Genomic DNA, 27,974 nt, shown 5'->3' with positions numbered 1-27,974 from the left:
AATGTTTCGTTTCCTACTTCTTATTACCTTGGGACACAAAAGTGGCAGAGTTGTTGAGAGCTGATGACCAGAAAAGGGAGAACACTAGAGGAAATCAGAGACAGTCAGGAAAGAAGCCAAAGCTGATTTTCCAACTCTATGCTAACTCCAACCTGCAGAAAGAGCTGAATATAGAAATCTTCTTCAATATCTGATGAAGTCACTCCATTTATCACACACATACATAAATAAATCACCTGGCTTTTCTTTTTTTAATCCAGAAGAGTTGTGCTGGGGACCATGCCCCGTCCTGCTGATACAGGTCCTGAATGGAATCATCAGGAATGGCACAGTGCAGGTGTCAAAAATCAAAGTAAGGCCGCAGAATTTTGAGAGGACCCTCCAAATACTGAGAACTTGTGTTGCACTCAAATGGTCTCCTGGATTTTTATATTTATGAGAAGGGCTTCTTATTGATGTCCCCCAGAATCCAGACTCAGACCTATTCCTCCAAAAAGGTCCAATTGTGTTGCTACACAGTAGCAAGGGTTTATCTTCATGCCCACCTAGCGTTCCAGGCTCCCTTACTTCAAGTGAGCTTGAAATTGTTTTAAGTGAACTATGGCTGCACATTTTTTTACTGTTTTATCTAAGGGAGCACGAGTGATTCAAGTCTGGACTCCTTGTGAGAAAGGAGCCCAGCTCTCAGGAATGGCATCTGTTCTCCTACAAACAAAATGCTGGGGTGTAGACTTTTGGCACATTGTGGAAATAGGAGAACTATTAATTCTGCAATGGTTTTCATGCCACTGGGTCAGGGAAGCTGTCCCACATTAAACCTTACTGCATCTGAAAACATGTTTACAACCCAAAAAGCCAGCCCAGCTTTTTTTGTAAAGGAGAGACTATAAATCAATACATCCACAGGGAGGTAACTAATATTCCTATGATGCCTGAATCCCAAGAAAAACCTCCTAAAACAAAAAATACCATTTTGGTTTTTCTCAACTTCAAAGATGGGCTCTAATTTGCTTGGGCTTCATGCTACAGTACCAGCAAAGCTACAAGCTCCCTACAACCAAATAAGCCTTGCTCTTCTCTACCTCCTATCATTTTGAACCCTGAACCTCATAGAATTAGAAAGGAATACTGTATAAAAACAGATAAAGGGTTAAAATATTACAAATAAATAGCTAAAATTACCTTCCCTCCCCCAAAATACTCCTAAGAAACAGACACAAAACATTACTTAAGTGTCCAAAGTAACCATAGTCCTTCATTTGCCCATGTCTCTAATGGACAACTACCCAAAGGTGAACACCTTCATGCAAATGCATCAAGGGATGTATTGCTTTTTCACTTTCTGCCCAGCCCTTCACATACATGCACTAAAATTGGGTTTAAAACATGGCCTAAAAATGGAAAAAGGGAGAAAAAATATATATGAATATTTCCCACAAAACTGTTTTCTGCCCTTCCCTTTCCCTATGCCCCACCCACCCGCTCCCTTTTATAAGCAAGTATTTTAACTTTTTTTTTCTGGCAAAGGAACAGTGATTTTTAATAATCAACCCCATGGTCTCTTTTAGTAGGGTCTGGCTATGCTTTTCTAAATTCACCCAGCTCAGTATCAAGGACATTTCATTTAACATTCTTAAACACCACCTGTCCGACTCACCCCGATGGTGGTTTGCCTATAAACTTTTATTAGTTTCGCTCTGGCCATATTTTTTGTCTTAAAAAGTAAGGTTCCTAATTGCCAATCAGGGCCACATCCATAAGGTCATCATCTTCCTCCCCAATCATAAAGTCAGGGCTGAGCCTTGAGGGCCTATCGGTGGATAAGATTGTGTTGCTTGTCATCGACAAGGACTGGTCTGAAGAGATGGGTGATTTAGACCAACTCTCTGGCTTGATGCTATGAGATTTTTTCTTGTCTCGCTCTTTGTCCCGATCCCGGTCTTTGTCTTTTACTTTCTTCTTTTCTTTTTTGTGCTTCTTATGCTTCTCTGTGCTGTACTCTGGAAGTGGTCGGATACCATCATCTGAGCAGGGACTGTTCTGATAAGATTTCTCTGCTATGGAGGAACCTGACTCACTTTCACTATCCAGATTTTGAGGGGTATATGCTGGTGATTTACTATGGCTGGGAGAGCCACGCTCATGCTTTGGAGTGGAACCACTGATGAGTGGAGAGCCATAATTTTTGGAAGAGGCCATCTGAGGCCTGAGCCCTTCTCCACTACTTTCCCCAGGTTTCTGCAAAGTCACTTTGGCTTTAATGCTAGGGGAACCCCCATCATGCTTGCTGATGATAATTTTTGCCACACCTGTGCTCCCCACATTTTTTGACTCTGAAGTCTTCTTAGATGAATCCACTGAGCCCCCCGAGGTGGAAACCTTTGATTTATCTTTATCACTTTTCTCACGCTTGCCCTGAAACTCTCCTCCTGACATGTTATGTTTGGAGGACATAGGATGGCTAGAATTTGTGCTCACCCCCACCTGGCCATCCATTGGGTCTTCACCTCCAGGGCCACTGGTGACAACCCCATGCTTCAGTTTATCTATGACAGCTGTTAAGGACGGCTTCTTATTTCTGCTGGGAGATTTCCCTTTGGAACTCCCATGCTGGTTCTGAGAGGATGACATGGAAGAGCCACTTGAGGAAAAGGAAGAAGAAGATGCTGTACAAGAATTAGATGATGGGGGAGTTTTCAAAGAGCCTGAGGATCCTAACCCTGAAGAAGACTTCATGCCAGTGCTTGACCCAGTTCCAGACATATGAGAACCACTAGAACCTGAACTGATAGGGGACTTGGCTTTAGAGGATGGGGGAGTCCCAGGAATAGACTTCATTGGAGAGGCAAGCTTATCAGAGCCTCCCGGTGGCCTTGAATGAGAAGGGGATATGTTTGGTTTACTTAAAGAAGGATTCATAAGTGATGATGGCTTCCCTTGAAGTTTCATCTTGGTGCCACTAGAGCCACTGCTCAGCCCATGCTTGGTAATGGGAGAGGAGCCTGGCTTCCCACCAGACTGGGATGAATTTTTGGACTGGCTAGACCCAGAAGACCCTTGACTAGAATATATACTGCTGCTTAACTTGGAACTTGAACCTTCTGATTTACTGCTTTTCATCTTGCCTGAGTTGGAAGCAGATGAGGAAGAGGAGGAAGAATGGCTATGGTGGCTTTTACTGCCTGAGGAAGACACAGAACCACTGCTGGTATACTGACTGTGAGAAGAGGGCTTGCCCACCATCACTGTTCCCTTAGGAATCTGAATAGTGATTTTGGGAATGGGTGGTGTGGCAACACCTGGGGGAGTCTGAGATCTTCCTGAACTGCCTGGAGATTTGGATCCACCTGTACTGGTAGGTGGGGTGAAAGGTCGGTTAGAACTGTGAGACGGAGACTTTCCCTCAGTGTCTGCCTTCTTCCGCTTTGGAGGCTTATCTTTGCTTTTGCCATCATTGGAAGGGGTCCGACTGCGCTTTCCTGGTTTGCTATCTAATCCTGGCCCTGTCAGACTATTGCTGGCACCATTGCCTTCCTTTACTCTCTTTTGAGTCTTGTCTTTCCCTAAGTCTCCAGTGGTCAATAAAGGACTCTGGCTACCACTGTGATGCTCCATAAGATCTGCAGAACCCAAAGCCTTACCAGCCACTGCTATAATACTGAAATCAACTGTGTCAGCTTGGCTATTGCCTTTAAACTTAGTCTCCCCATTATCACCTCCAAGCATTGGTACCCCCAAAGTATTTAGTGCCTGAGATGTAAATCCTTTGAAATCATCGTTATCTCCACTTTGGCTGCTTTCATCAAAGTATTCTTCTCCAAAACCACTTTGGCTCTGGCTATTCAACAAATCAGGATTGAAATCTACTCCATCAGGAAAAAAATGATTGGTAGGAGAGTCACTACTGGGGCTTCCAGCAGCATCTGCAATAAGGTCAGCTGGATCAGTGTATGGATTTTCATTATTATTGGCTTGAAAGACATCAGGGTCAAAGAGGGCACTCTGAGAATGCCCAGAGCTTGAAGAATCTCGAACAGGGGTGCCAATGGGTGGGCAATCGTCACTAGTGCTGGGAAGCTTAGAGGCTTCTTCTGCAATGTCTGAAAGGATATCAGTTACATCGGGGCCAATGCTGTCTGAACTGGATAGTCGGACCATCCTTTGAATACTGGGTTGGGGGTGAGGTACTGGTTGTGGGTAAGTTGTTGGGGGAGTACTACACTGGCTTGGAGCTGGAGTGATGTGTGGTGTATCCAGCGTGTCAGCTGTCATATTGACATCAAAGATAGGATTCTGAGAGTCAACATCCATTGAAAATAGCTCCCTCTGAAAGTCATCTTCAGTCTGGTGCTTGGGTTTTTCAGGTAGTAATCTTGATGACTTCTTCTTCTTCGTCTTGTTGCTTCCCGAACACATTTCCATCCGGGGTGAGCCGGAAGAGGAGTTCTGCCTTTCTAAAGGGCTGCATCCATAAAGGGTTGAAAAATCCTGGGCAGGATTATCTTTAAGAAGGTTCATGAGCATCGGGTGATTCTTGGTGTTGCCGGCCATCGAAGAGACAGGTGGCGGCGTGTGATGAGGAGGGGTCGGACTCGAGCCAATGGTAGACCCCCCGTTCCCTGTGATTTGCAACAAACTGGTAAGAATTGGGTTCTGAGACACCTTGCTGAAGTCCTCCCCATGGCCCACCGACTCATGCCGATCTTTGATGCTCATGCTCATATTAAACAAGGTGGTAATGGGACCCCCCGGAAAGGTGTTGGTTGGTGTAGTGGTACCACTCATTGGGTTGTTGCCTGTGGTCATGCCATACCCTGGGCTGCTAGCCGGGGGCAGGTTCTTTTTCACCATGTCTTCAACTGTCTCTGCAATGAGGGACAGTGCTGGGGTGTCGGCCTGAATGGTTTCAGCCTTCCTCCGAATAGCCCTCATCGTCACAGGGATGGACATACATCTGTAAGATAAGATGGAAAAAGACAAAATTAACATTGCACTAGCTGCTGAATAAAGGGGCTTTAATTTTTCCTGAGACTTGGATATGTCCTCAGAGGTTTGTAGTAATGCAATTTTCAGGTAAGGAAATAACCCCAAAGGCAGGAACAGTTCTGTGAAATGCCAGAGCTTTGGGTAAATTAAAGAGAATCTGGGCCAGTAGGCAATCGTCAATCTCTTTTGAAGCATCACCAAAAACAAACTAACCATAAACAAGAATCCAAAGAATTAGATATTATAATGAACTAAAATAAAACTGCTACTTAACTCAGTAACAAAATGCCTTCCTTCTAGAGCCTGACATATGATTAATGGGATACATGATTTATCTTAATCAACCACTAGAAAAATCTCTTGACCCATCTAAGTTCTTATAAGTACCGTGCGCTAACCGATTGTGCCACTGGAGCTCCCCATCTAAGTTCTAAACCAGTGATGGCGAACCTATGACACGCGTGTCAGAGGTGTCACACGAACTCATTTTTTTTGGTTGATTTTTCTTTGTTAAATGGCATTTAAATATATAAAATAAATCTCAAAAATATAAGTCTTTGTTTTACTATGGTTGCAAATATCAAAAAAATTTCTATATGTGGCATGGCACCAGAGTTAAGTTAGGGTTTTTCAAAATGCTGACACGCCGAGCTCAAAAAGTTCGCCATCACTGTTCTAAACCTTAATGGCTTAGACCACCCCAAAACAATACTGTAAGAAGTGCTACTACTGGTATGAAGTCTTGTTTATTTTAAAGCAAAGCACTTTCTATCTTTTAAACTTATATTTATAAACCTATGTTTGAAAACATTTGCTCTAGAACATGTAGCAACCATTCTTAAAGGTCCAACTAATAACAATTTAGGCTTTTGAAGATCATATGGTTTCTGTCTAACTACCCTGCCATCTTAGCTGCAAAACCACCATAGACAATATGTAAATAAACAGACATGGCTCTGTTCCAATAAAATTTATTTACAAAATGGTAATTACACAATGTTTCTGGAAAGCTAACTGGCTTACGTATCTTCCCACTCACTGTCACTGACATGTTACAAAGAGGATAAGTAAAAAAAGACCTACATCTTATTTCAGCTCTCTTCCTCCTACAAGAACCCTAATGCCAGGCTGAAGTTACCTACCTTACACCCTTTTACTCTCATGATATTTTAAATGATATTTTAAAAACCAAAGCTCATATTGCTTTAGAATTGAAAGCAGAGAAGAGTGAATTCAAAGCAGTGACTAAATGTTTTCCTTCTAAACTTCCAATTCACTCTAATACTGAAAAAAACACACACATCACTATACACCTCTTACTGGGACTCTGATGGAAAAGGGCCAGTGCTACCTTTGAACAACTTTGGCAATGAAGTCATCTGTGCAGATGAGTGCATCTGACAGCCCCTTGTAGAGTTTACAGCTCACATGTGTTGAGTCCTGCACATCCATTACCACTGAAAGACAAAATATATAAGAAGTATTTGAGTTAGATTCAGCTTCTGAGTTTTCAAAAAGAGATGAAGGAACCAAACTGCTGCTCTGAGAGAGATGGTAGCCAGCCATACAACTCACCACACACCAGGGAGTCATTCACAGGGTGTTGAAAAGATACACTGAAGCGGGACTCTGAGAGGGGACACACTTCAAATTGAAGGAGCCCAGGAGAATCTAAAAGGCAAAGAAAACATCATAAAATAGTAAGTATAAGACTTGAGACAAGTAAATAATCCCTAAGTGTAAAGAATGAATTTTTTTTTCTTTCCTTGGAAACTAAATCCCACACCTACTATACCATTCACAGGTAATAAAAGGAATCTGCCAGTTTATGTTATAAATACTCTGAAACAAAGAACTAAATTTCAATTTTCTACAATGAAGGCATTCACCCTAGCTGGTTTGGCTCAGTGGGTAGAGTGTCAGCCTGTGGACTGAAGGGTCCCAGGTTCGATTCCAGTCACGGGCACATGCCTGGGTTGCGGGCTCGATCCCCAGTAGGGGACTTGCAGGAGGCAGCCAATCAATGATTCTCTCTCATCACTGATGTTTCTATCTCTCTCCCTCTCTCCCTCTCTGAAATCAATAAAAATACATTAAAAAAAAATAAAGGCATTTAATCCCTAAATTGTTAAAGACCTTGAAAGATATAAACACCCTGCCTTAAAAGTGAATTCTGAATATAAATGTGGCCAAGAGGAGTTTCTCATTCTGTTTGATAAGCAGACATCCAGAAACACTGCCATAAACCCTGCTTTCTATCAGTGTTTGCAGCTGTTAGCTGTGCAACCCATAATCTGGTGAGCAAGGACATAGGGTTACAATCTAAAATGTATATTTATACCAAATACACACATATCTGTCATCATATGTTCTTAAGCTAAACATGCTGGCAGCCCAGAATCAAGGATCACATACTTGCTTGGCAGAAAGCATCTCTGAAGGACTAACTTCATAACTACCATAAAAAACTCATTTTTAGGTGCCCTGAAGCTCTTAGAAGAATTCTCCTAAGATTCAAATACATGAAATAGAAGGTCCATAGGCATACTTGCATATGCTCTCTAAAATTTCTCATTTCTAAGGCAATTCTTATTCCCATAAAAAGTATCTCCTGATTTACCTTCCATTTCTTCTTGCCTAGCATTTGCACTGATACATCTCTTTCACTAAAGTGTTTTACAACTAAGGTAAAAAGTAACTGTGGTTAACTAGAGCAGCTAAAATTCATATCGAAGCTTCTAAACCAGCCGTGGGCAAACTATGGCCCGCAGGCCGGATCCGGCCTGTTTGAAATGAATAAAACTAAAAAAAAAAAAAAAAAAGACCGTACCCTTTTATGTAATGATGTTTACTTTGAATTTATATTAGTTCACACAAACACTCCATCCATGCTTTTGTTCCGGCCCTCCGGTCCAGTTTAAGAACCCATTGTGGCCCTCGAGTCAAAAAGTTTGCCCACCCCTGTTCTAAACGCTGTTTGAAAAACACCAGCATTCCAGAATCCTGGGAGAAAAAGGCACAGGTTTCATCCTTTTGTAAACTATATGATTAAGTTCTCCAAAGAATGGAGGGAGGAAATATACTCGGGACTAAAAGAACTCTCTTAACAACCTAAAATTTAGATATCAAGAAGTCCTTTCACCTACAGCATCTCAAGTTCTACTTTATATTCAACTGCAGGGTTCAGGCCCTTAGTTAACCAATTATATCACTGTATGTAGAGAAAGACTAAGTCCATTGCAAACCCACAGTGGTTTCCATATGCTGATTTATAGATTGGTTCCATCAGATTATTTGTGGAGCTTCAACTAGATTCCCAACACCTCCCACTGAGGTTCTAATTCAGTTCTTCAGTTCATGTGGATATAGAAACCAAATATCTGTCTTTTTTAAAGTTCCATAGATAATATGATGGGCTACCAAATTAAAAACCACTGGAGTTATCAGTTTCCATTTATTAGTAAGGAAATCAAAAGGAAAGACAGTACCTTCTTTCAGAATAGTTCTTTTGACACAGCTTCCAATTAGGGTATTATAGGCCACTTGGTGTCTGATTAGATTTAAGATAAGAGGAACCCGGCCAGGGTGCTGAAAGGTGATTTTGCTAACAAGGGTTCCCTGTAGACTTCTGCCATCTGGAAGAGGAGCGTCCTTGTTAAGGAAATAGCAGTGCTGCTGACCTGGAAGAGCCTAGGCAAAAAGAACAAAGGAAATGAATGCTATTTACTCACACATTATTCTCCAACCACAACTATCCTAAAAAACAACCTACACCTCAAAACTCAGTGAGTAATAGAACTCCATTGAATTCTTTGGTCAGCTGATGTTATAAATGCTAATTACCCATGTGGCTGAACAGACCCTTTTTTTGTAAATGTTCTGCTAGTGGTTTCCTAGCCTAGCTAACATGAAAATTACCTCAGAAATCTGTATAAAATCTGTATTTTTAATAAAATATTCTAGATATAATTATAATGCAGCCAGAATTTGGGAACTACTACTTTAGTCTAGACTATCATCAAACATTCCAACAAATTCAAGTGAAAATGAGGTTTTGAAACTTCCCTTAATTTATTCACTCCAGCATTTTCCTTTTTTTAAAAAAAAATATTTTCATTGATTTTTAGAGAGGGAGGAAAGAGACGGAGCAAGGGAGAGAGAGGGAGGGAAGTGGGGGGAGAGAGGGAGAGGGAGGGAGAGAGAGACAGATAGACACACACAGACAGACATCAACTGGCTGCCTCCTACCAGGGCTCAAACTACAACCCCGGCATGTGCCTTGACCGGGAATAGAACCGGCAACCTTTCAGAGCACGGGACAATGCCCAACCAACTGAACCACACCAGCCAGGGCATTCAAGCACTTTCTTCTCTAGATGTATCTGAATAAAGGACCTTTCCAGATTATAAGCTTATGGCACTTGAAAAATTAAACAATAAGAATATTTAACACCTACTCATATGCTTGTAAAAGTCCAAATACCATTAAGGAACTTTCATCTGAAATTTCAACAATGAAATGTATGTTGTTTCCTGACTTAGAAGCTTATGCTCTTTCTTCAGTATGTTCCAGAGATTTCTGTAATTTCCTGCCTGACTGAGGAAATAGGATATGATCCAGCAGTCCAATAGAATGTTACTTAACCTCAGTAATCCTATAAAGGAAGATTCTCATTTTGGGTCCAAACATAACCTACAACAGCCCACAGAGTCTTACTTACAGCATAAAATCGCATGTTGTGTTTCAAAGGTATGGGGTCAGGGTCCTTTGACAGCTCAAACTGAGTGATCAGTTCATAGAGGGGTATATAAGTTGGTGGAGTTTCAAACAATGGAATTCCTGGGGGAAGGGGGGAAAGGACCAATATAATGATCACAATAAGATCAAAACGTTGACAGCTCAGTTTTCCTTTCATGACTTCTACTTCATTTGTCCATTTATTCAAAAAGTACTTCAGTACCAAGTACCATAATATCTATACCCATCAATACTTTTTTGAGGCCTACAAGACCAAAAGAGGTCTAAGATAATCTGAATTTGAAGCTTGCTTTTTCATACTTATAACAAGTTTAGCTACTGATACTTAGAACTCACCTGTGCAATTCTGAAGTTTCTGAACAAATGCTCTAGATACTGGGATTGGCTGGGGAAATTTCAAGAAGAAACACGCAGGAAGATCAACACTATTGGCACTGGTGATTGAGGAAAAAGATGGGGTCCTTCAAATAAAAGAAGAGGTAGGGTTGGGTTTTGATTTGATTATGAAAATGAAAAATCTAAACACCCATTCTTAGATATGTCTGCTTCATATAAACACATACTCACAAAGCCTATCAAAACTTTCTTCCCCCAATTCCGAAACATCCTATTTATTAACCCTAAAGTATTTAATCAAACATGTATACTGAGGCATGTTCTCTAGTTATCGCTCCAATGTAACTCCAAACCAACGTAAGTCCCATGAGAGAAAAAGGAGCAATTATTTAAAAAGAGGAATTAGCACAGTTCTCTTCTTTCTCTCTCAGGACAGAGAATGTGTTCCATGAGCAAACCTCAGAGGAACATTAAAATAAACATTAAAAAAAGAAATTAAATGGATAAAACAAAAAGCCAATCTCTGGAAAGTCAAGTGAGGGAAGAGCCAAGTGAAACTGGCTTAAAACTGGGCTTGATGGTAAAAAATGGACTTTGCTACCCTAGGATTAATTATAGTTAACTTACCATTTGTTATCAACTGGATGGGACCCCATAATTAATGGTGCAATTGGGAGTTTATACATAGCAGATGTTCCTTCAATTGTCACTGATGCATTCATGCCCAAAGATCGAGGAACTGGGAAGAGAAAAGAAAAAGGATATTTTTCAAAGTAACACAAATTATAAGGACCCTAACATTAAGAAAACAAAAAACAGGCTAACTTCTGCATGATTTGTCAGACCTATTTTGTTTTACAGATACTGTAATACCTATATAACTTAGAAATGCTAGAAGTTACCTTTCTAACCAACCAGAGTTTCTGTCAGTAAATAAAACAAAATACAGGAAATAATGCAGTCCAAGGAAAACATTTTTAAGGCTCATTACTGATATTTGCTTATTTTCTCCAACTTCAGAATGTATTTAAATAGAATTATGATTATAGGGTAATCAATGATTGAAGTTATAAGGGGACCAAATACGGTATTAGGCCATTTCTCATTTTGTTTTAGTGTATTAAGTGCAAATAGAAAATAACATCCATTATTATAATTCCTAAGTAAGTTGGCCAATTTCTTCACCATTAAAGTAATGATTAAAGGGGATTATTTCAAGTCAGGGTGGTTTATATCTTTTAATTCATTCATTTACTTATTCACATATATATGTGTACATATTTATATATGGAGATATGTATGCATGTGTGTGTGTGTGTGTGTGTGACTGTATCAGTACCAAACTTTAACAGGGATGACAAACTTATTACAAGTAGCAAACCAGGAAGTACAAGCAAACCTAGGCATTCAAACTTAAAAAATGTTTTTTTAAACACTGATAAAAACCTTCAGTTGCTTTAAAGTCTTACCATTATTCTCATGCAAAATGATGGGAGATGTAGTCTTATCATCCAGCAGGTCAGAAGGAGAGGCATAGTACTTCAAATTCATTAAATGACCTATGAAAAAGAAAACTTATCACTACATCTTTACCAGGTAAATTACAAATAAAGAAAAACATCCCATTTCTATAAACCTATATACCGGAAATAATTTCACAGACATAAAGACTCAGGCTCCAAAGCAGCTTATGAAATATGACAGAAGCGTAAGTATTGATTCTAGTGGCAACAATTTACTTCACAATTAAAAATATAAAATGTAGGGAAGACAGGTGTTAATACCTTAGAAATGACTAATAATTTTCTCCCTCTGCTTATAAACCCAAGGTGACATTTAAAAATATATATATTTTTATTGATTTCAGCGAGGAAGGGAGAGGAGAGAGAGAGAAACATTAATGACAAAAGAGAATCATCAATCAGCTGCCTCGTGCATGCCCCCCACTGGGGGATCGAGCCGATAACCTGGGCATGTGCCCTGACCGGGAATAGAATCATGACCTCCCAGTTCATACCACTGAGCCATACCGGCCTGGTCTAAGGTGAAATTTTAAGTAATGACCTCTCAACGAAAATTAGACATTTTTCTAAATAAGCAAAATAGGATCACATACCCCCACTTCTTGGCGTGAGATAGCCAACACTTCCATGAAGAATCTTATCTAAGGGACCAGCGTTGGTTGCTTTCCTGCAAGACAAATTATCTATGTTTGCTTGTATTTAAAGCCTGAAGGTATTAGTACACATTGTGAAAATGAGTTCAGCTCTTAAAAGACATGTAATTAATTGCTCTGTCCTGTACTTGGGCATATAACAATTGTATTTCACCTTCAAAGTGAAAGGATTATTTCCAAGTATACAGCAATATATAATGTGGCAAAGAAAAATTACAGCTAGACTATTATTTATTAGATGGGAGGCCAGGTTTGACAAGACTTCAGATAAAACCCAGGGAATACCAACCATCAACTTAGGGATACTGACAGTCAGAAAATGGAATGCAGTCAACATTTGGGAAGTGAAAAGAAATGGACAAGATGTATAATATAGGTAAAATACAGATATATAGAAATATACATGTGTCATATAAATATATACAGGTGGGGCAAGAGTAGGTTTACAGTTTTGAGTACAAAAACAGAGTTTATTCTTGTATTATTTATTAATACTTGTATTATTTTCCATATGAACAACTGTAAACCTTCTTTTGCCCAACTCCATATAATAGAACCCTGGCAATGCCCAATATAAAAAAACTTTAAGAATGGGGTACTCAGAAGGGTCATATAGAATTGACACCTTAGTCTTACCAATACATGACTGCCATTTTAGATAGATCCTGTTCTAAGGATTGGAGAGCCAAGTACATTTTAGTCTTCAGTTTGCTAGAAAGTAGATGAAGAGAACAAGAGATAAATCATTAAAACACACACACACACACACACACACACACACACACAGACACACACACACACACACACACTAATACAGAAAGCCTAAAGAGCAAGTCTATACTGAAGGCAACTAAAATATCCATTAAAACACACACACACACACACACACACACACACACACACACACACCAAAAAACCTTTAAAATGTTTTTCTTTTTTTAAATCCATAGTGAGGCCCAGCCAGCATGGCTCAGAGGTTGAGCATCGACCTATGAACCAGCAGGTCATGGTTCAATTCCCAGTCGGGGCACATGCCCAGGTTATGGGCTTAGCCCCCAACATAGGGTGTGCAGGAGGCAGCCGATCAATGATTTCCTCTCATCATTGGTGTTTCTATCTCTCTCTCTCCCTTCATCTCTGGAATCAGTAAAATATATTTTAAAAAATAATAAAAAAATAAAAATCTATAGTGATATTCCTAGTGCCAAAAGTTCAACTCAATGTATACACCCAAAAATCCACGCATTTGTGTTCTTTTTTTAATGGTGCTTGAAGTAAAACAGCCCAGCCTCTGCAAGTCCATCCATGTTGTTCCTTAGGCATTCTATCTTTGCTCAATTGTTGAAGGATGGTGGTTTATCTTATAGTTTTTGTATTTGAGTATAATGCACCTTGTAACATGATAGATGCAATGTATTAGTGTATAGCCACGGTTTTCTAGAGAAGTCAGTATTTTAGTAACTGTATTTAGATTTTGATTAAAATGTGTTTCTAAACTTAAAAGCAAAAAAAAATAATCCAGTGATCTATCAAAGCTAATTTTTATCTCTATTTAAAAGAGCCAAGCAGGTTAACAGAATCCCAAGTAGGATAAAAGTAAAAATGACAAGCCAGTTCTACAACAACTAATTTCTTTTAGCCCAGAAATCAATATGTTGAAGACACCTCAAGGATTATAGTCTCTTTTAGCATAATGCATTAATGCAGATATTGTTAATTTAAAATAACTTAAAAACATAGAGTTGGGGGGGGAGGGCTGGGTAAGAGATCAACCAAAGGACTTGCATGCATGCATATAAGCATAACCAATGGACACAAGCCACTGGGGTGTAGGGGAAGCCGGGGGAATGTCAAGGGGGCAGGGGGGAAGGAGACATATGTAATACTCTTTGTAATACTTTAAGCAATAAAAAATAAAAATAAAAAATTAAATAAATAAATAAATAAAAATAAAAGAGCCAAGCAGGTTAACAGAATCCCAAGTAGGATAAAAGTAAAAATGACAAGCCAGTTCTACAACAACTAATTTCTTTTAGCCCAGAAATCAATATGTTGAAGACACCTCAAGGATTATAGTCTCTTTTAGCATAATGCATTTATGCAGATATTGTTAATTTAAAATAACTTAAAAACATAGAGTTGGGGGGGGGGGGTAAGAGATCAACCAAAGAACTTGCATGCATGCATATAAGCATAACCAATGGGCACAAGACCCTGGGGGTAGGGGAGGCCAGGGGAAGGTCAAGGGGAGAAAAAAAAAGGAGACATATGTAATACGCTTTATAATACTTTAAGCAATTAAAAAAAAAAAACAGAGTTGGAAGGTGAGCTCTAGATTGCCAGTACTATTAGAAATCACAAATGAGATAGGGCAAAAGGCTTGGCAAACTTCTAAGCACAAAATAGTTTATAGATTTATATTGTTTTTTTTACAACAATAGCAAAAAATAAAAATACTCACTTGTCTCCTGGAAGGTTATAAAGATTAACAAGACCCTTAAGGTGCTTAGAAAATTCATCAAAATTTTTTTCCCTATAAGGAGTTAAGGGAAGAGGGGAGAGGGAGGAGAATAAAAAATATATTTACTACTCAATCTTAACAGCAAAGTGCCAAAAATCATGGCTATATAAAACTAATTTTCATAATTTGCTCTATTCTCTTTCCCCCCAGCCAGGTTTCTAGAATTAATCAAAAATAGCAAAAGAGCCCTAGCTGGTTTGGTTCAGTGGATAGAGTGTAGGCCTGTGGACTGAGGGGTCCTGGGTTCAATTCTGGTCAAGTGCATGTGTCCAGGTTGTGGGCTCAGTCGTCAGTAGGGGGCGGGCAGGAGGCAGCCGATCAATGATTCTCTCTCATCATTGATGTTTCTATCTCTCTCTCCCTCTCCCTTCCTCTCTGAAATGAATAAAAATATATTTTTAAAAACAATAGCAAAAGAAAATGAAAGGTTTTTCTTTTTCTGCCCATTTTTCTGGATGTGTTAATAAGCAGTATAAAAGATAGTTAAGCCCAGCCCTAACCGATTTGGGTCAGTGGATAGAGTGTCAGCCTGCGGACTGAAGGGTCCCAGGTTCGATTCCAGTCTAGTGCACGTACCTTGATTGCAGGGGATGTTGCAGGCACATCCCCAGTAGGAGGTGTGCAGGAGGCAGCTGATCAATGTTTCTCTCTCATTGATGTTTCTAACTCTCTATCCCTCTCCCTTCCTCTCTGTAAAAACTAAATAAATAAATAAATAAATAAATAAATAAATAAATAAATAAGATAGTTAAGCCCACCCGGTGTGGCTCAGTGGTTGAGCATTGACCCAGGAACCAAGAAGTCACCAGTTCGATTCCCAGTCAGGGCATATGCCTGGGTTGCAGGCTCAATCTCTGGTGGGGGGCATGCGGAGGCAGCCAATTCATTGGTGTTTCTATCTCCCTATCCCTCTCCATTCTTCTCTCTCTAAAAATCAATAAAAACATTTTTTTAAAAAGATAGTAAAAAAGAACTGATAATTTATATACTAATTTGCTCTTAAGTAATAAGCCATTTATTTATTTATTTCCTCACCTAAGGACATTTTCCCCATTGATTTTAAAGTGGAAAGGAGGGAGGGAGGGAGGGAGACAGAAAGAGAAACATCATGTGAGACACATCAATTGGTTGCCACCCTCATGCATGCAGACCGGGGCCTGGGATCAAACCTCCAACCCATGTACGTGTCCTTGATGGGGAATTGAACCAGTGATCCTTCAGTGCACAGGCTGACGCTCTAACCACTGACCCATACCAGCCAGAGCAAATGAGATATTTTAAATCACTTCCTTTTCCTTTTTTAAAAAAATATATTTTATTGCCGAAACCGGTTTGGCTCAGTGGATAGAGCGTCGGCCTGCGGACTGAGAGGTCCCGGGTTCGATTCCGGTCAAGGGCATGTACCTGGGTTGCGGGCATATCCCCAGTGGGAGATGTGCAGGAGGCAGCTGATCGATGGTTCTCTCTCATCGATGTTTCTAACTCTCTATCTCTCTCCCTTCCTCTCTGTAAAAAAATCAATAAAATATATTTAAAATATATATATATATATATTTTATTGATTTCAGAGAGGAAGGGAGAGGGAGAGAGAGATAGAAACATCAATTATGAGAGAGAATCATTGATTGGCTACCTCCTGCATGCCATCTACTAGGGATCAAGCCTGCAATCCGGGCATGTGCCCTTGACCAGAATCAAACCCAGGACCTTTCAGTCAGCAGACCAACACTCTATCCACTGAGCCAAACTGGCTAGGGCATACCTGGAGATATTTTTGATTGTTGCAACTCAAGAGCTACTACTGGCAACTAGTGGAGAGACACCATGGATGCTGTTAAACATCCTACAATGCACAGGGCAACCCCCTACAGCAAAGAATTTTCCAATCCAAATTATTAACACTGCCAAAGCTGAAAAACCCTGGACTAGATTGAGTAGGATAAGAAATCAAGTTAAGTCAGTCCTGAAAGTGAACAAGTATAGGCTCTGAAAAATCTTGACCCAAGAAAATAAATTTGTTCCTCAGGAAGGTAACTTTTGACTGGCCTCAAAACCTAGCTATAAAGAACAGCATTGTCTGCCAATATCAGGGACTATGTCATCTGCTTACCTTAGCTGCTGTACAAGCTCTGGACAGCTCTGAAATTAAAGAAATTACGTTAAAATATTAAACTACTTTAAGATCTCTGAAGACACCAAGAATTTTTCTCTTATTAGCACACATGCCATTCAAACTTCTATAGAAGTTCCTTATTATTAAGATATCAAAAAACATCTTCTTCCTACTTGGTAAACCATGGGACTGGGAAGGGAAATTATCTGAAATAGTTTATAAAAGAATCAACTTTCAGTAGCTTGTTTAAAACATCAGGACCTCTCTTTAATGCCAACCTTGGAATCCATATCCAATTGTCTGGTTACACACATTTTAGACTCATCCCTTCTATAGGATTTTTCAGAGACATCAGCTATATACAAGATTATCTGTCCATCTTGATTATGTTAAGTTCTTTGAGGATAGAAACTTTATTAATTATCTCTGAAACCCCAGCACCTATTGTTCAATTGCGGCTCATGTTTGTGTATATGAAATGGAAAGGGTTCCTCTGGTGTTTCCACTTGTTAAAGCTTTTCGATGATGTTAGAGATGGACCCATGTTACTCTAAATCCCATTCTAAAGCTACTGATGTTGTAGCCTATCACATCACCTCTATAGTGGCTCATGAAAACACTAACCCAAGCTATTTCAAACCCCAACAATTTCATTTTAAAATTAATGTCCCTAAGTAAACCCCACAGATTCCAGTGAAATATCGACAACACATACCATAGGATTCTCCCCATGGTGAGCCACTTTTACATCACAAAGCTGTCCTGCAGGATCTAACTGCACTTCCACATAGAACATATCTGACGTGATGTAACATTCAGTGCCACTGGCACTGAGATGAGAGCCCAGTCTAGCAGGAACAAATCAAAACAAAAATTAATAGAAGACACATAAATAAAGCCACCCAAAGTCAACACTAAGTTAAACATTTCTGCCTACAGATAGTCTGTCTACTTACCCATTTTGTCTTGCTATAGACTCCAAACGATCAGTCATTGCGGGTAAAGATGTTACTATGAAAGGGTGAAAAAAAAGGAAATCACAAAGGATGCTCCAAATAACTTAAATTGTTTTCTTCAAAGACCATCCTTTCAAAGTGATAAACACATTCAATAGTTCAACGAATGCTTACAATTTGCACAAAGGTCATTGGTAAGGGTTAGCTATGGCCTATGCAGTAATAAAGGTAAAAAAAAATCTATTTGAGCCCTGGCCGGTATAGCCCAGTTGGTTGGAGCATCGTCCAGTACACCAAAAGGTGGCAGGTTCAATTCCAGGTCAGGCACATACCCAGATTGAGGGTTAGATCCCCGGTCAGGCGCACACGGGAGACAACCTATGAATGTTTATCAATGTTTCTCTCTCCCCCTTCTTCTCTTTAAAGTCAATTTTTAAAAATATATTTGAAAAAACTAATGGATCTTTCTCTTCTCCCTTCTTCATTACTCATTTGGGACAGTTACGTTTAATTTAAAGAAGATACAGTTATCTGCTAATGTTTGTATAAGGAAGATTAACATCAAAACCAACATAAAAACAGGCATTCTTCCTCTCAGGTGTGCATTTCCTAAACTCTTAGGGTCCCCACAATACTTGCAATCAGGGGAGCAATGGACAGCTAACCCCTGAACCTGTCTCCAGGGCCCCTTTTCTCTGACTTTCCAGTGAGCCAAAGTAGCCCTGCCTGGGCTCATTTCGTTCCTACGACATTTCTAGAGAACAAAAGCAGCCCCACCTAGACTCTCTCCTATTGCTTCTTCTATCCTAAGCCCTTCCTTGTTTCACTGTCCCCAGCTTTAATAAACCCACTCTTTGAAATAAAATATAAAATAAAATAATAAAATAAATAATAATAAAATAAAACAATATAAAAATACTCAAGTGTTTATAGTGGCATTATTTACAATAGCCAAAAGGTGGAAATAACCCATGTGTTCATTGATGGCTGAATAGATAAACAAAATGTGGTATACACATACATTAAAATATTATTCAGCTTTCATAAAAAGGGAATTCTGATAAATGCTACAAAATGGATGAACCTTGAAGACATTATGTTAAGTGAAATAAACCAGTCACAGAAGGACAAATACTTTATGATTCTACTATTATGAGAAGTCAAATTCTTACAGACAGAAATTAGAATGGTAGTTGCCAGGAGCTGGGGAGAGGAGGAAATGAGAAGTTATTGTTTAATGGGTACACAGTTTCAATTTGGGAAGATGATAAAGTTCTGGAGATGGATGGTGACGATGGATACACAAGAATGTGAATGTACATAATGCCAATAAACTGTACGTTTAAAAATGGTCAAAATGATAAGTTTTATGTTATGAACATTTTACCACAATGAAAAAATAAACCAATATTCAGCTGAGTAAGTTTCATTTGTGGTGCATCAGAGGAAAATCTTTTTTTACTTTCATTTCTCCCAAAAAAACATGAGGTAATTATAAGCATGAATAATCAAGCTCAAAATTTAAATTTTATATTTGCTTTCCTGAAAACATTGTCTATAAACACAGTAAAAATCTTTTAGCGTCAAAATGTCCATTTTCTTATTGAAAATTAATTATAAGAAAACATGTAAAGGTGAAAAAAACAACTTTCCCCTGCTATCTATAGTTATGCTTCATCAATTATCTTTTGAGTCTCTACCAGCCTCTAAAATAGGATCAAAATAAATGTTTCAAAACATCAGGTAAGAGCGCATCTCAATTCCATAATAAAAGCAAAACCAAAGCCTAACATAGAAAGTTGACCTATTTCAATTTATATTTCTAGTGTAAGTGTAAAATAGTCTTTCTTAAACAGGTAGTTTTAAGAAATCAGCGTATTTCAAAGATGATTACAAACCTTTGAGAGCTTTTTGCAATGTCTCCAAACAGCTGACCAAATGTTGGTGCCCTCCAGAACTCATCACAACCCTCTTCTCCTGTATTAAGCGGGAAAACATTTGAGGTAAAAATTAACCGAGCTAACAGTGTTTTAGATAAGCATATATATTATCCAAGTAGTAATACTTCAGGGTACTCTAGAGACTGTATCTACTTGAGCTCTGGCTCAAATATATCCTATATATTTGAATATGTAGAATATATTCTATATTCTCTCTATACTCTAGATCAGTGGTCGCCAACCTTTCGGACCTCACGGACCACCAGTGGTCCGCAGACCACCGGTTGGTGACCACTGCTCTAGATAGTCTATAGACTTTTTAAAAATATATTCTTAACCGTTGCTCTGTCCATCCAGCCAAAGGAAGAAAGTTCATATAGTACATGGATACACCCATATCCATATACAGAAGAAAGGAAAAGGTATTCCCAGATCTAAAATAAGATAACCATGCCCTGGCTGGGTGGCTCAGTTGGTTGGAGTGTTGTCTCATGCACCAAAAGATTGCAGGTTCAATTCCTGGTCAGGGCACATATCTAGGTTGCGGGTTCAGTCCTTGGTTGGGGCACATATGGGAGGCAACTGATCAATGTTTCTCTTTCTCTCTGAAAAATCAATAGAAAGCATATCCTCAAGTGAGGATAAAAAAAATAAATAAAGTAAGATAACCTTCAAGGGGGAAATTAGGAAGAATCAAAATGTAATAAATGAGCCGAAACCGGTTTGGCTCAGTGGATAGAGCGTCGGCCTGCGGACTGAAAGGTCCCAGGTTCGATTCCGGTCAAGGGCATGTACCTGGGTTGCGGTCACATCCCCAGTAGGAGATGTGCAGGAGGCAGCTGATCGATGTTTCTCTCTCATCGATGTTTCTCTCTCATCGATGTTTCTAACTCTCTATCTCTCTCCCTTTCTCTCTGTAAAAAATCAATAAAATATATATAAAAAAAAATGTAATAAATGAGATCAGCCTCCTGTACAAGTAACTACATCCTAAAATTTACTCAGTTAGCCCTGGCTGGTTTGGCTCACTGGATAGAGTGTTGGCGTGGGGACTGAAGGGTCCTAGGTTCGATTCCGGTCAAGGGCATGTACCTTGGTTGCAGGCACATCCCCAGTAGGGGGTGTGCAGGAGGCAGCTGATCGATGCTTCTCTCTCATCGATGTTTCTAACTCTCTATCCCTTTCCCTTCCTCTCTGTAAAAAAACAATAAAATATATTTTAAAAAATATTTACTCAGTTAAATGGGGTGGCTCATAAGATTTGGCAATCCCAAATTATTCTAAGAAATACAACCACACAGTAGTCAAAGTAACAGATTGCGTAGTCCAGAAAAGGGATTCCCAAAGAGCAAAACAAAACAAACAAACAAACAAACAAACGGGCACAGATTTTCTAACCCCATCCAAGGAAGAAGCTTTTCTCTGCACATTAGAATCCCCAGAAATGTGAACAGTTTTATGATATAAGGATAGTTTTTCAGGCTTTTCCATGCCCTAATTCTTCTCTTTAATATAATTCCAATCTCACAAAACAAACATCTGATTAATTAATAATCTGTCTTCCCTTGCACCTTGAATATGCAAGGAGGCGCTTTGGACAATGAATATAGTGTTTAGGTAACTGGAAAGATAGACCCTCTGTTGTAAATAAATAAATTGGCATTCTTATTTACATGTTAATCTACTGAGATTTTGTTAGTATGTCAGTTGTAAACAATTCAAAATCTTGATATACTAGTAAAATTATGTTTCTGAATCTGCAAAAGTGAAAAGTAGACAACAGAAGTTATGGTAACCAAACCAAGGCACTGGTACCCCTATAAAAGGGGTTCCTTAGTGGCCACCTGAAATTCCTCTATCTCATAATGTCTCTCTAATACAGCGGTTCTCAACCTGTGGGTCGCGGCCCCTTTGGGGGTCGAACGACCCTTTCACAGGGGTCGCCTAAGACCATCGGAAAACACATATATAATTACATATTGTTTTTGTGATTAAACACTATGCTTTAATTATGTTCAATTTGTAACAATGAAAATACATACTGCATATCAGATATTTACATTACGATTCATAACAGTAGCAAAATTACAGTTATGAAGTAGCAACGAAAATAATTTTATGGTTGGGGGTCACCACAACATGAGGAACTGTATTAAAGGGTCGCGGCATTAGGAAGGTTGAGAACCACTGCTCTAATGACAATATCATTTACATAGCACACATTTCAAACTAGAATATGGCAGCCTTGTACTCCCAGTAAAAATAAAAAATGACAATCTCTGAGTCCTAAGACTGTAAAAATTGCCATTCTTTTATTTAAAACATTTTAAAAAATATTTTTATTGATTTTTAGAGAGAGAAGAAGGGAAGAAAAGAGAAACAATATGAGAGAGTAACATCAATTGGCTGTCTCCTGCACGCCCTATACCAGGTATCAGTCTACAACCCGGGCATGTGTCCTGACCAGGAAATCGAACAGGCAATCTTTTGGTGCACGAGATGAGGCCCAACCAACTAAGTCACACTGACCAGGGCAATTTAAATACCTTTTATGTACACAACCCTGAGCCAGAAGATGCACATATATTTGTAGAATTTAGTTAAAAAGTAATTTAGCAACCCGACACATCAGATAATATCCATTATCTGATCTGATCCTTACAACAGAATTATAGCAGGTCCTCAAGTAACTTCATCTCATTATAACATTGAGAAAACAAAAATCGGTTCCTGGCTGAGGCCACTGTGGGAAATTTGCACATTCTGCCCATGTCTGTGTGAGTTTTCTCTGGGTTTCCACCCATGTCCCAAAGGCACATTAGATTAACTGCCATGTCTAAATTGTTCCCATCTGACTGAGAGTGTGAGTGTGAGTGTGTATGTGTGTGTGTGCACTCTGCAATGGAAGGCCATGCTGTCCAGGGTGGGTTCCCACCTTGAGCCCTGAGCTGCCAGGATAGGCTCTGGCCACCCAAGACTCTGAATTTATTCCAGCAAATTAGAAATATTATCTCACTTATTTTCATTACTATTTCTTAAATGGATGTATAGCTCACATATATTTCAATGTTTAATATTTTTTTAAATGTATTTTTATTGATTTTAAAGAGGAAGGGAGAGGGAGAGGGAGAGATAGAAACATCAATGATGAGAGAGAATCATCTATTGGATGCCTCCTGCACGCCCCCTACGGGGGATCGACCCCACAACCCAGGTATGTGCCCTTGACCAGAATCGAACCTGGGACCCTTCAGTCCTACGCTCTATCCACTGAGTGAAACTAGCTAGGGCTCGACGTTTAACCCTTTGAGTGCCAACCAATATCCTAGGAACTATGCTAAAATTGCCAAGGCATTTTTGCTGATTTTCCTTAGGTGCCATCTGTCAATAAAGAGTGAACTACTAGCATCTAATAGTGACACTGCAGGAGGAGCACGATAGCGAAAGACACTTTTGGCGAAGGACAGGAGGAGCGCAATCGCGCTCCCTGGCACTCTAGGGGTTAATATTAAAAGTGTTCTGGGTCTTTATTCAGAAGTTCAGTGATATTTTGTGAGCAGAACTATTCCATAGGAACTTAACTCTTATGTATGTCAACTAACCTATAATATTGGTTTCACTATACATCATTTTGCTTAAAGTTGCAGTTCCCAAGAACCAATAAATGTTAACTAAGGACTTAATATATGTGGAAAAGCAAACTGGTTTGTGTGCCTCTATTTTCCAAATGAGAAAACAAACTCAGATATCTATATATATAAAAGCCTAAGCGACCGTCCTATCGGTAGCTATGACACGCAACGACCACCAGGGGGCAGACACTCTGACCGGTAGCTATGACATGCACTGATCACCAGGGGGCAGATGCTCAATGTGGGAGCTGCCGAGCTGCAGTGACTTGATAGCCGCGGTTCTCAGGTAACACACCCAAACCAGAGAGGGGTGAGCCCGATTCCAGGGTGCGTCACCAAAGAACCGCCCTCTCACAATCCAGGACCCCTTGGGGGTGTCGGAGAGCCGGTTTCAGCCCGATCCCCACAGGCCAAGCCAAGAGACCCCACCAGTGCACAAATCTGTGCACAGGGCCTCTAGTATTAAATAATTTGTCCAAGGTCATATAAGTAATAATCACTTGTGTCAAGCCTAAAACACAGGTCTTTGATAACAAATTCAGTAATTTTGCTAGTGCTACACTAATCATTTTAAACACTACTAAACTGAACTTATTCTGGATACAGAATAAGATTTGGAGGGGAGGAGAGGGTACTTTCATTGAAGTATACAGAGGAGTATAAGAATCTGAAGAGATCTATGAATTATCACAAAGTAAATACATCCATGTAACTATTGCCCAGGTAAACGCATAGAAGTAAAGTTTTCCTACATCACTCGATTACCACAGAACCATAAGGATGAACTTTTAACATCCAGCCCCATCCTCCCCAACTCCCTGCCTTCCATTTAACTAAGAGCTCAACATACTACTGAATGGTGAATGACTCAGGAAGGAGGAGTACTACAGCAGAAAAAGAGGTTGACGAAGTGAAACTAATTAAGAACAAATTAAAAAAAAAAAAGAATGAATTGCAAACTCAATTCCTAGCATAGAAACAATGAAAGTACTATCACATTAGTATCAAGGAGTTTAACAGGAAGTGAAGAATAAATGTCTCTATCCAAGTCTATCATGTGTGTCTCTTATTGGTGTGTTTCTTAGCACCTTTGCCTAAAGCACCTCAGTGTACCATAACTCATGATTAATACCATTTTATAAATACATCTCCTTCTTAGGTAGACTCTTTTTAAAAACAAAACAAAACATATTTTTTTATTGATTTCAGAGAGGAAGGAAGGGAGAGAGAGAGAGATAGAAACATCAATGATAAGAGAGAATCATAGATTGGCTGCCTCCTGAACACCCCACACTGAGGATCGGGCCCACAATCCAGGCATGTACCCTGACCGGGAATCGTACTGTGATTTCCTGGTTCATAAGTCAGCGCTTAACCAGACCCACAAAGGCCAGGCTTAGGTAGATTCTTAAAACACCTGAGTACATGGTGGCTATCAACTTTATGATAAATAAAACAAAAGACACACTATATTAGCTAGTTTGAAAAATTTGACACAGGGAACATTGCTTATTAAATAATTATCAAAGCACACACCACAATCCTCACCATGACTTGACGCACAAGCTTAATGGTTTCACTCCAAGGCCTATTTTGGTTAAATTTTGCATGGAGCCGTTCCAAGAGAGAACTCATCTTACTCAGCTTTTCCGACTCTACAATATAAATCAGAAGACATTGTTAGAAACTCTTCTTTCAAGACCTTATAGTTTTTCTTGCAAACAACCCTCCCATATGACATCCTGTTAAGAACTCAGTTAAAATATTTTTCAATATCATTTACTTCAAAACATACAAAGAATTTATTTTTAGTGACAAGAAGACACATAAATTATGGGCCTAACCTAATGAACACCACAGAACAGGACTGCTTTCTAGTCAAACTTTTAATGAGAACCAAAAAAGAACCATCTCTAACCATGTTTCAAGATCAGGACTACAATTTAGTGACAAAATTATTTCATGATATGTATAATATCCCTTGATGAGATATGTAGAGCACACATTTGAATATGGCCTTACTATGGTTAGTTGATTTTCAATGTGAAAAATATAAACTCTGTTCATCTTTTACAGAATTTTAAGAGATCAATTTATAAGTATTATCAAGAAAACAGGCTTTATTTGTCATTCAGATTTCTCCTATTTGAATTCAAACTAAAACTATAGAGAGAGGGAAGATGTCAATAGCTAAAGAATTAGTTTCTAGCAGAGTTGTAAAAGAAAGGTAGAAAAGACTGGCTCCTGAAATCAGTGGGTGAGCAAATCTCCTTGCCCTTTACTCGCCTTTCGAGAATTCTTGTACTGCTTAGTATGAGCAAGGGTCTATGCTAGAGACGACTGGCAATGCAAAAACAATATGCCTGAGATAACATCTGTGAAAGGGTGTGGATAAGTAAATGTGGAAATAACCATCACACAAAAGCAAAATGAGATACGCTCTTAAAAACAGATACACAGCTGATCTCTTGTGGGGAGCAGGCCCAAGCCTTTCCCTTCCCTTTCTTATCCCCCCCCACCCCCAGGCCCGTCACTTTTGCCTTTCCCTCTCCTAAGCTCCAAGGGTCCTTCTTTTGCTTCTGCAACTTGTTTCCTGAGCCTAGCAGCCCAGCTGGCTCACTTCTACTACTACTTTTGTAACTTTCTAAATAAAATTTCTCTTATTAAAAGAAAAACAGCCGAAACCGGTTTGGCTCAGTGGATAGAGCGTCGGCCTGCGGACTGAAAGGTCCCAGGTTCGATTCCGGTCAAGGGCATGTACCTGGGTTGCGGGCACATCCCCAGTAGGAGATGTGCAGGAGGCAGCTGATCAATGTCTCTCTCTCATCAATGTTTCTAACTCTCTATCTCTCTCCCTTCCTCTCTGTAAAAAATCAATAAAATATATTTAAAAAAAAAAAAAAAAAAAAAAAAAGAAAAACACACACACAAAGATGCATTACTAATTGAAATTCAAAGGAGAAAAAGTTTATTAGTTGTGGAATGTTACAGAAAAGATGTCATTGAAAAATGAATAGGCCCTAGCTGGTTTTGCTCAGTGGATAGAGCGTCAGCCTGCGGACTAAAGGGTCCTGGGTTCGATTCTAGTCAAGGGCACATACCTGGGTTGCAGGCTCGATTCCCAGTAAGGGGTGTGCAGGAGGCAGCTGATCAATGATTCTCTCTCATCATTGATGTTTCTATCTCTCCCTCTCCTTTCCTCTCTGAAATCAATAAAAAAATATATTTTTTTTTAAATGAGTAGAATGTTAGCAATCAGAGTTGAGGCAGTGACATCTTCTAAATCAAGATTCAATCTCCTCCCTCAAATGCCCTCTTCTTCTGGAAAACTGGTTTGGGGGCTATTTCATCCAGTTTACGGTTCTGGAGACATTCCTAGGAATTCCCACTTTCAAGACTCATTCGTTCAAGCACTATTTTATGTGCTGGGGGATATGGCAGTGAGCAAACTAGACAAAATTCCTGCTTCATTTTACACTTGTCCTGCCCCTGCACCCAAAGAGTAAACCTTTCTTTGTCCTCTTCTTCAAAAAACAACGCCCCCTTCTTTCCCTTGAGAAGCCTGATAAGTATCATTATACGAAAGCTCACATCAAACATTTTTTTGAGCAACTATTTATGTCCCAGGAACTCTACAATGAGAAAGGCAAGGTCCCTGATCTACTAAGCTCAATATAAAGTGGAGAAGACAAGTACAAAATAATACAGTGAGCTGTGTTAGTAATAGAAAACTATGTGCAAAATACGAAGGAAGCACTTAAAACTGGAGTAACTTGAGAGAATCAAAGTAAGGTTCCACCGAAAAGCTGTTTTTCAGTTCTCAATCAGTCCAGTCATGGAAAGGATGCAAATCAACGCATATGCCAGAGGGCAAGTTCTGAACACGGTGACGTTCTAGGGAACTGCAGGCCTTTCGTATCAGAAGGACCTCCTGGCTTCACTCACGCCCCAACACCCCCTGGTCCTCTGACACACAGCTCTCTCGCTATTCTCAGGCCATTATTCACACGTTTGAGAGTCACTCGCCTGGTCTTCCACAACCTGAGGATTACAGTGCCCTGAGGCCCAACTGATGGCCCCGAGCTAAGCGGGACACCTTCACAGAAGTTGCGAGTCCCCATCACCACAAAGTCGGAGCTCTCCACCATCAGGGAAGGCACGGTCAGAACCCGAGACTCACACACATCCCGCCTCACGGACTCTGCGCCCACGAGAGAGTGGCCTCCGCGAAGGCATCGGACCCCCAGCTCCTTTCACAGATTGCCCCCCTCCCCCTCAGATGTGTCGCGCCCCCTTGCTTCCCCTTCCATCACTCACCCTCGGTTTCCCCCTGAGCCTTCATCCTGACAGTGGGGAAGGCCTGAGTCCTACACAACTGGACCAGCTCTTCCCCACCACTATCGGGGGGATCAAGTGGGCTGGGGTTCCCAGGACGCGGGGCACCTGCAGTCCCCACTCTTCCCGAGAAGGCTCAGTCTGAAGTCCCTGGCGGCAGGAAGAGAAGGGTGCTCCCGGCCGCCGCCATCTTCCCCAACGGAACTTCCCAAAGATCGCG

At 39.9% G+C, this 27,974-nt stretch overlaps 1 protein-coding gene across 7 annotated transcripts; it reads right to left on the bottom strand.

Moving 5' to 3' along the window:
• Positions 1-169: 169 nt before the first annotated feature.
• MED1 (mediator complex subunit 1) lies at positions 170-27,974 on the bottom strand. 7 transcript variants are annotated; one of them, XM_036339257.1, is made up of 17 exons: positions 27,737-27,974; positions 24,956-25,074; positions 19,746-19,824; positions 17,848-17,902; positions 17,607-17,739; positions 16,889-16,917; positions 14,719-14,790; positions 12,894-12,968; positions 12,198-12,271; positions 11,551-11,640; positions 10,709-10,820; positions 10,082-10,206; positions 9,708-9,826; positions 8,475-8,676; positions 6,562-6,657; positions 6,338-6,443; positions 170-4,954 (listed from the first exon to the last, which is right to left on the bottom strand). In XM_036339257.1, the coding sequence occupies exons 1-17, from the start codon at positions 27,759-27,761 to the stop codon at positions 1,732-1,734; spliced, it is 4,734 nt and encodes a 1,577-aa protein (XP_036195150.1). In that variant the 5' UTR covers positions 27,762-27,974; the 3' UTR covers positions 170-1,731. The 7 variants fall into 7 exon arrangements, with proteins under 7 accessions (XP_036195150.1, XP_036195151.1, XP_036195153.1 ...); XM_036339258.1 differs by having other exon boundaries at positions 24,968-25,074; XM_036339260.1 differs by lacking the exon at positions 14,719-14,790.

Source organism: Myotis myotis, unplaced genomic scaffold (assembly GCF_014108235.1).
Source record: "Myotis myotis isolate mMyoMyo1 unplaced genomic scaffold, mMyoMyo1.p scaffold_m19_p_17, whole genome shotgun sequence".
Lineage (NCBI taxonomy): Eukaryota > Metazoa > Chordata > Mammalia > Chiroptera > Vespertilionidae > Myotis > Myotis myotis.
Note: the sequence above shows the minus strand (reverse complement) of the source record. Positions and strands in the feature narration are given on the sequence as shown.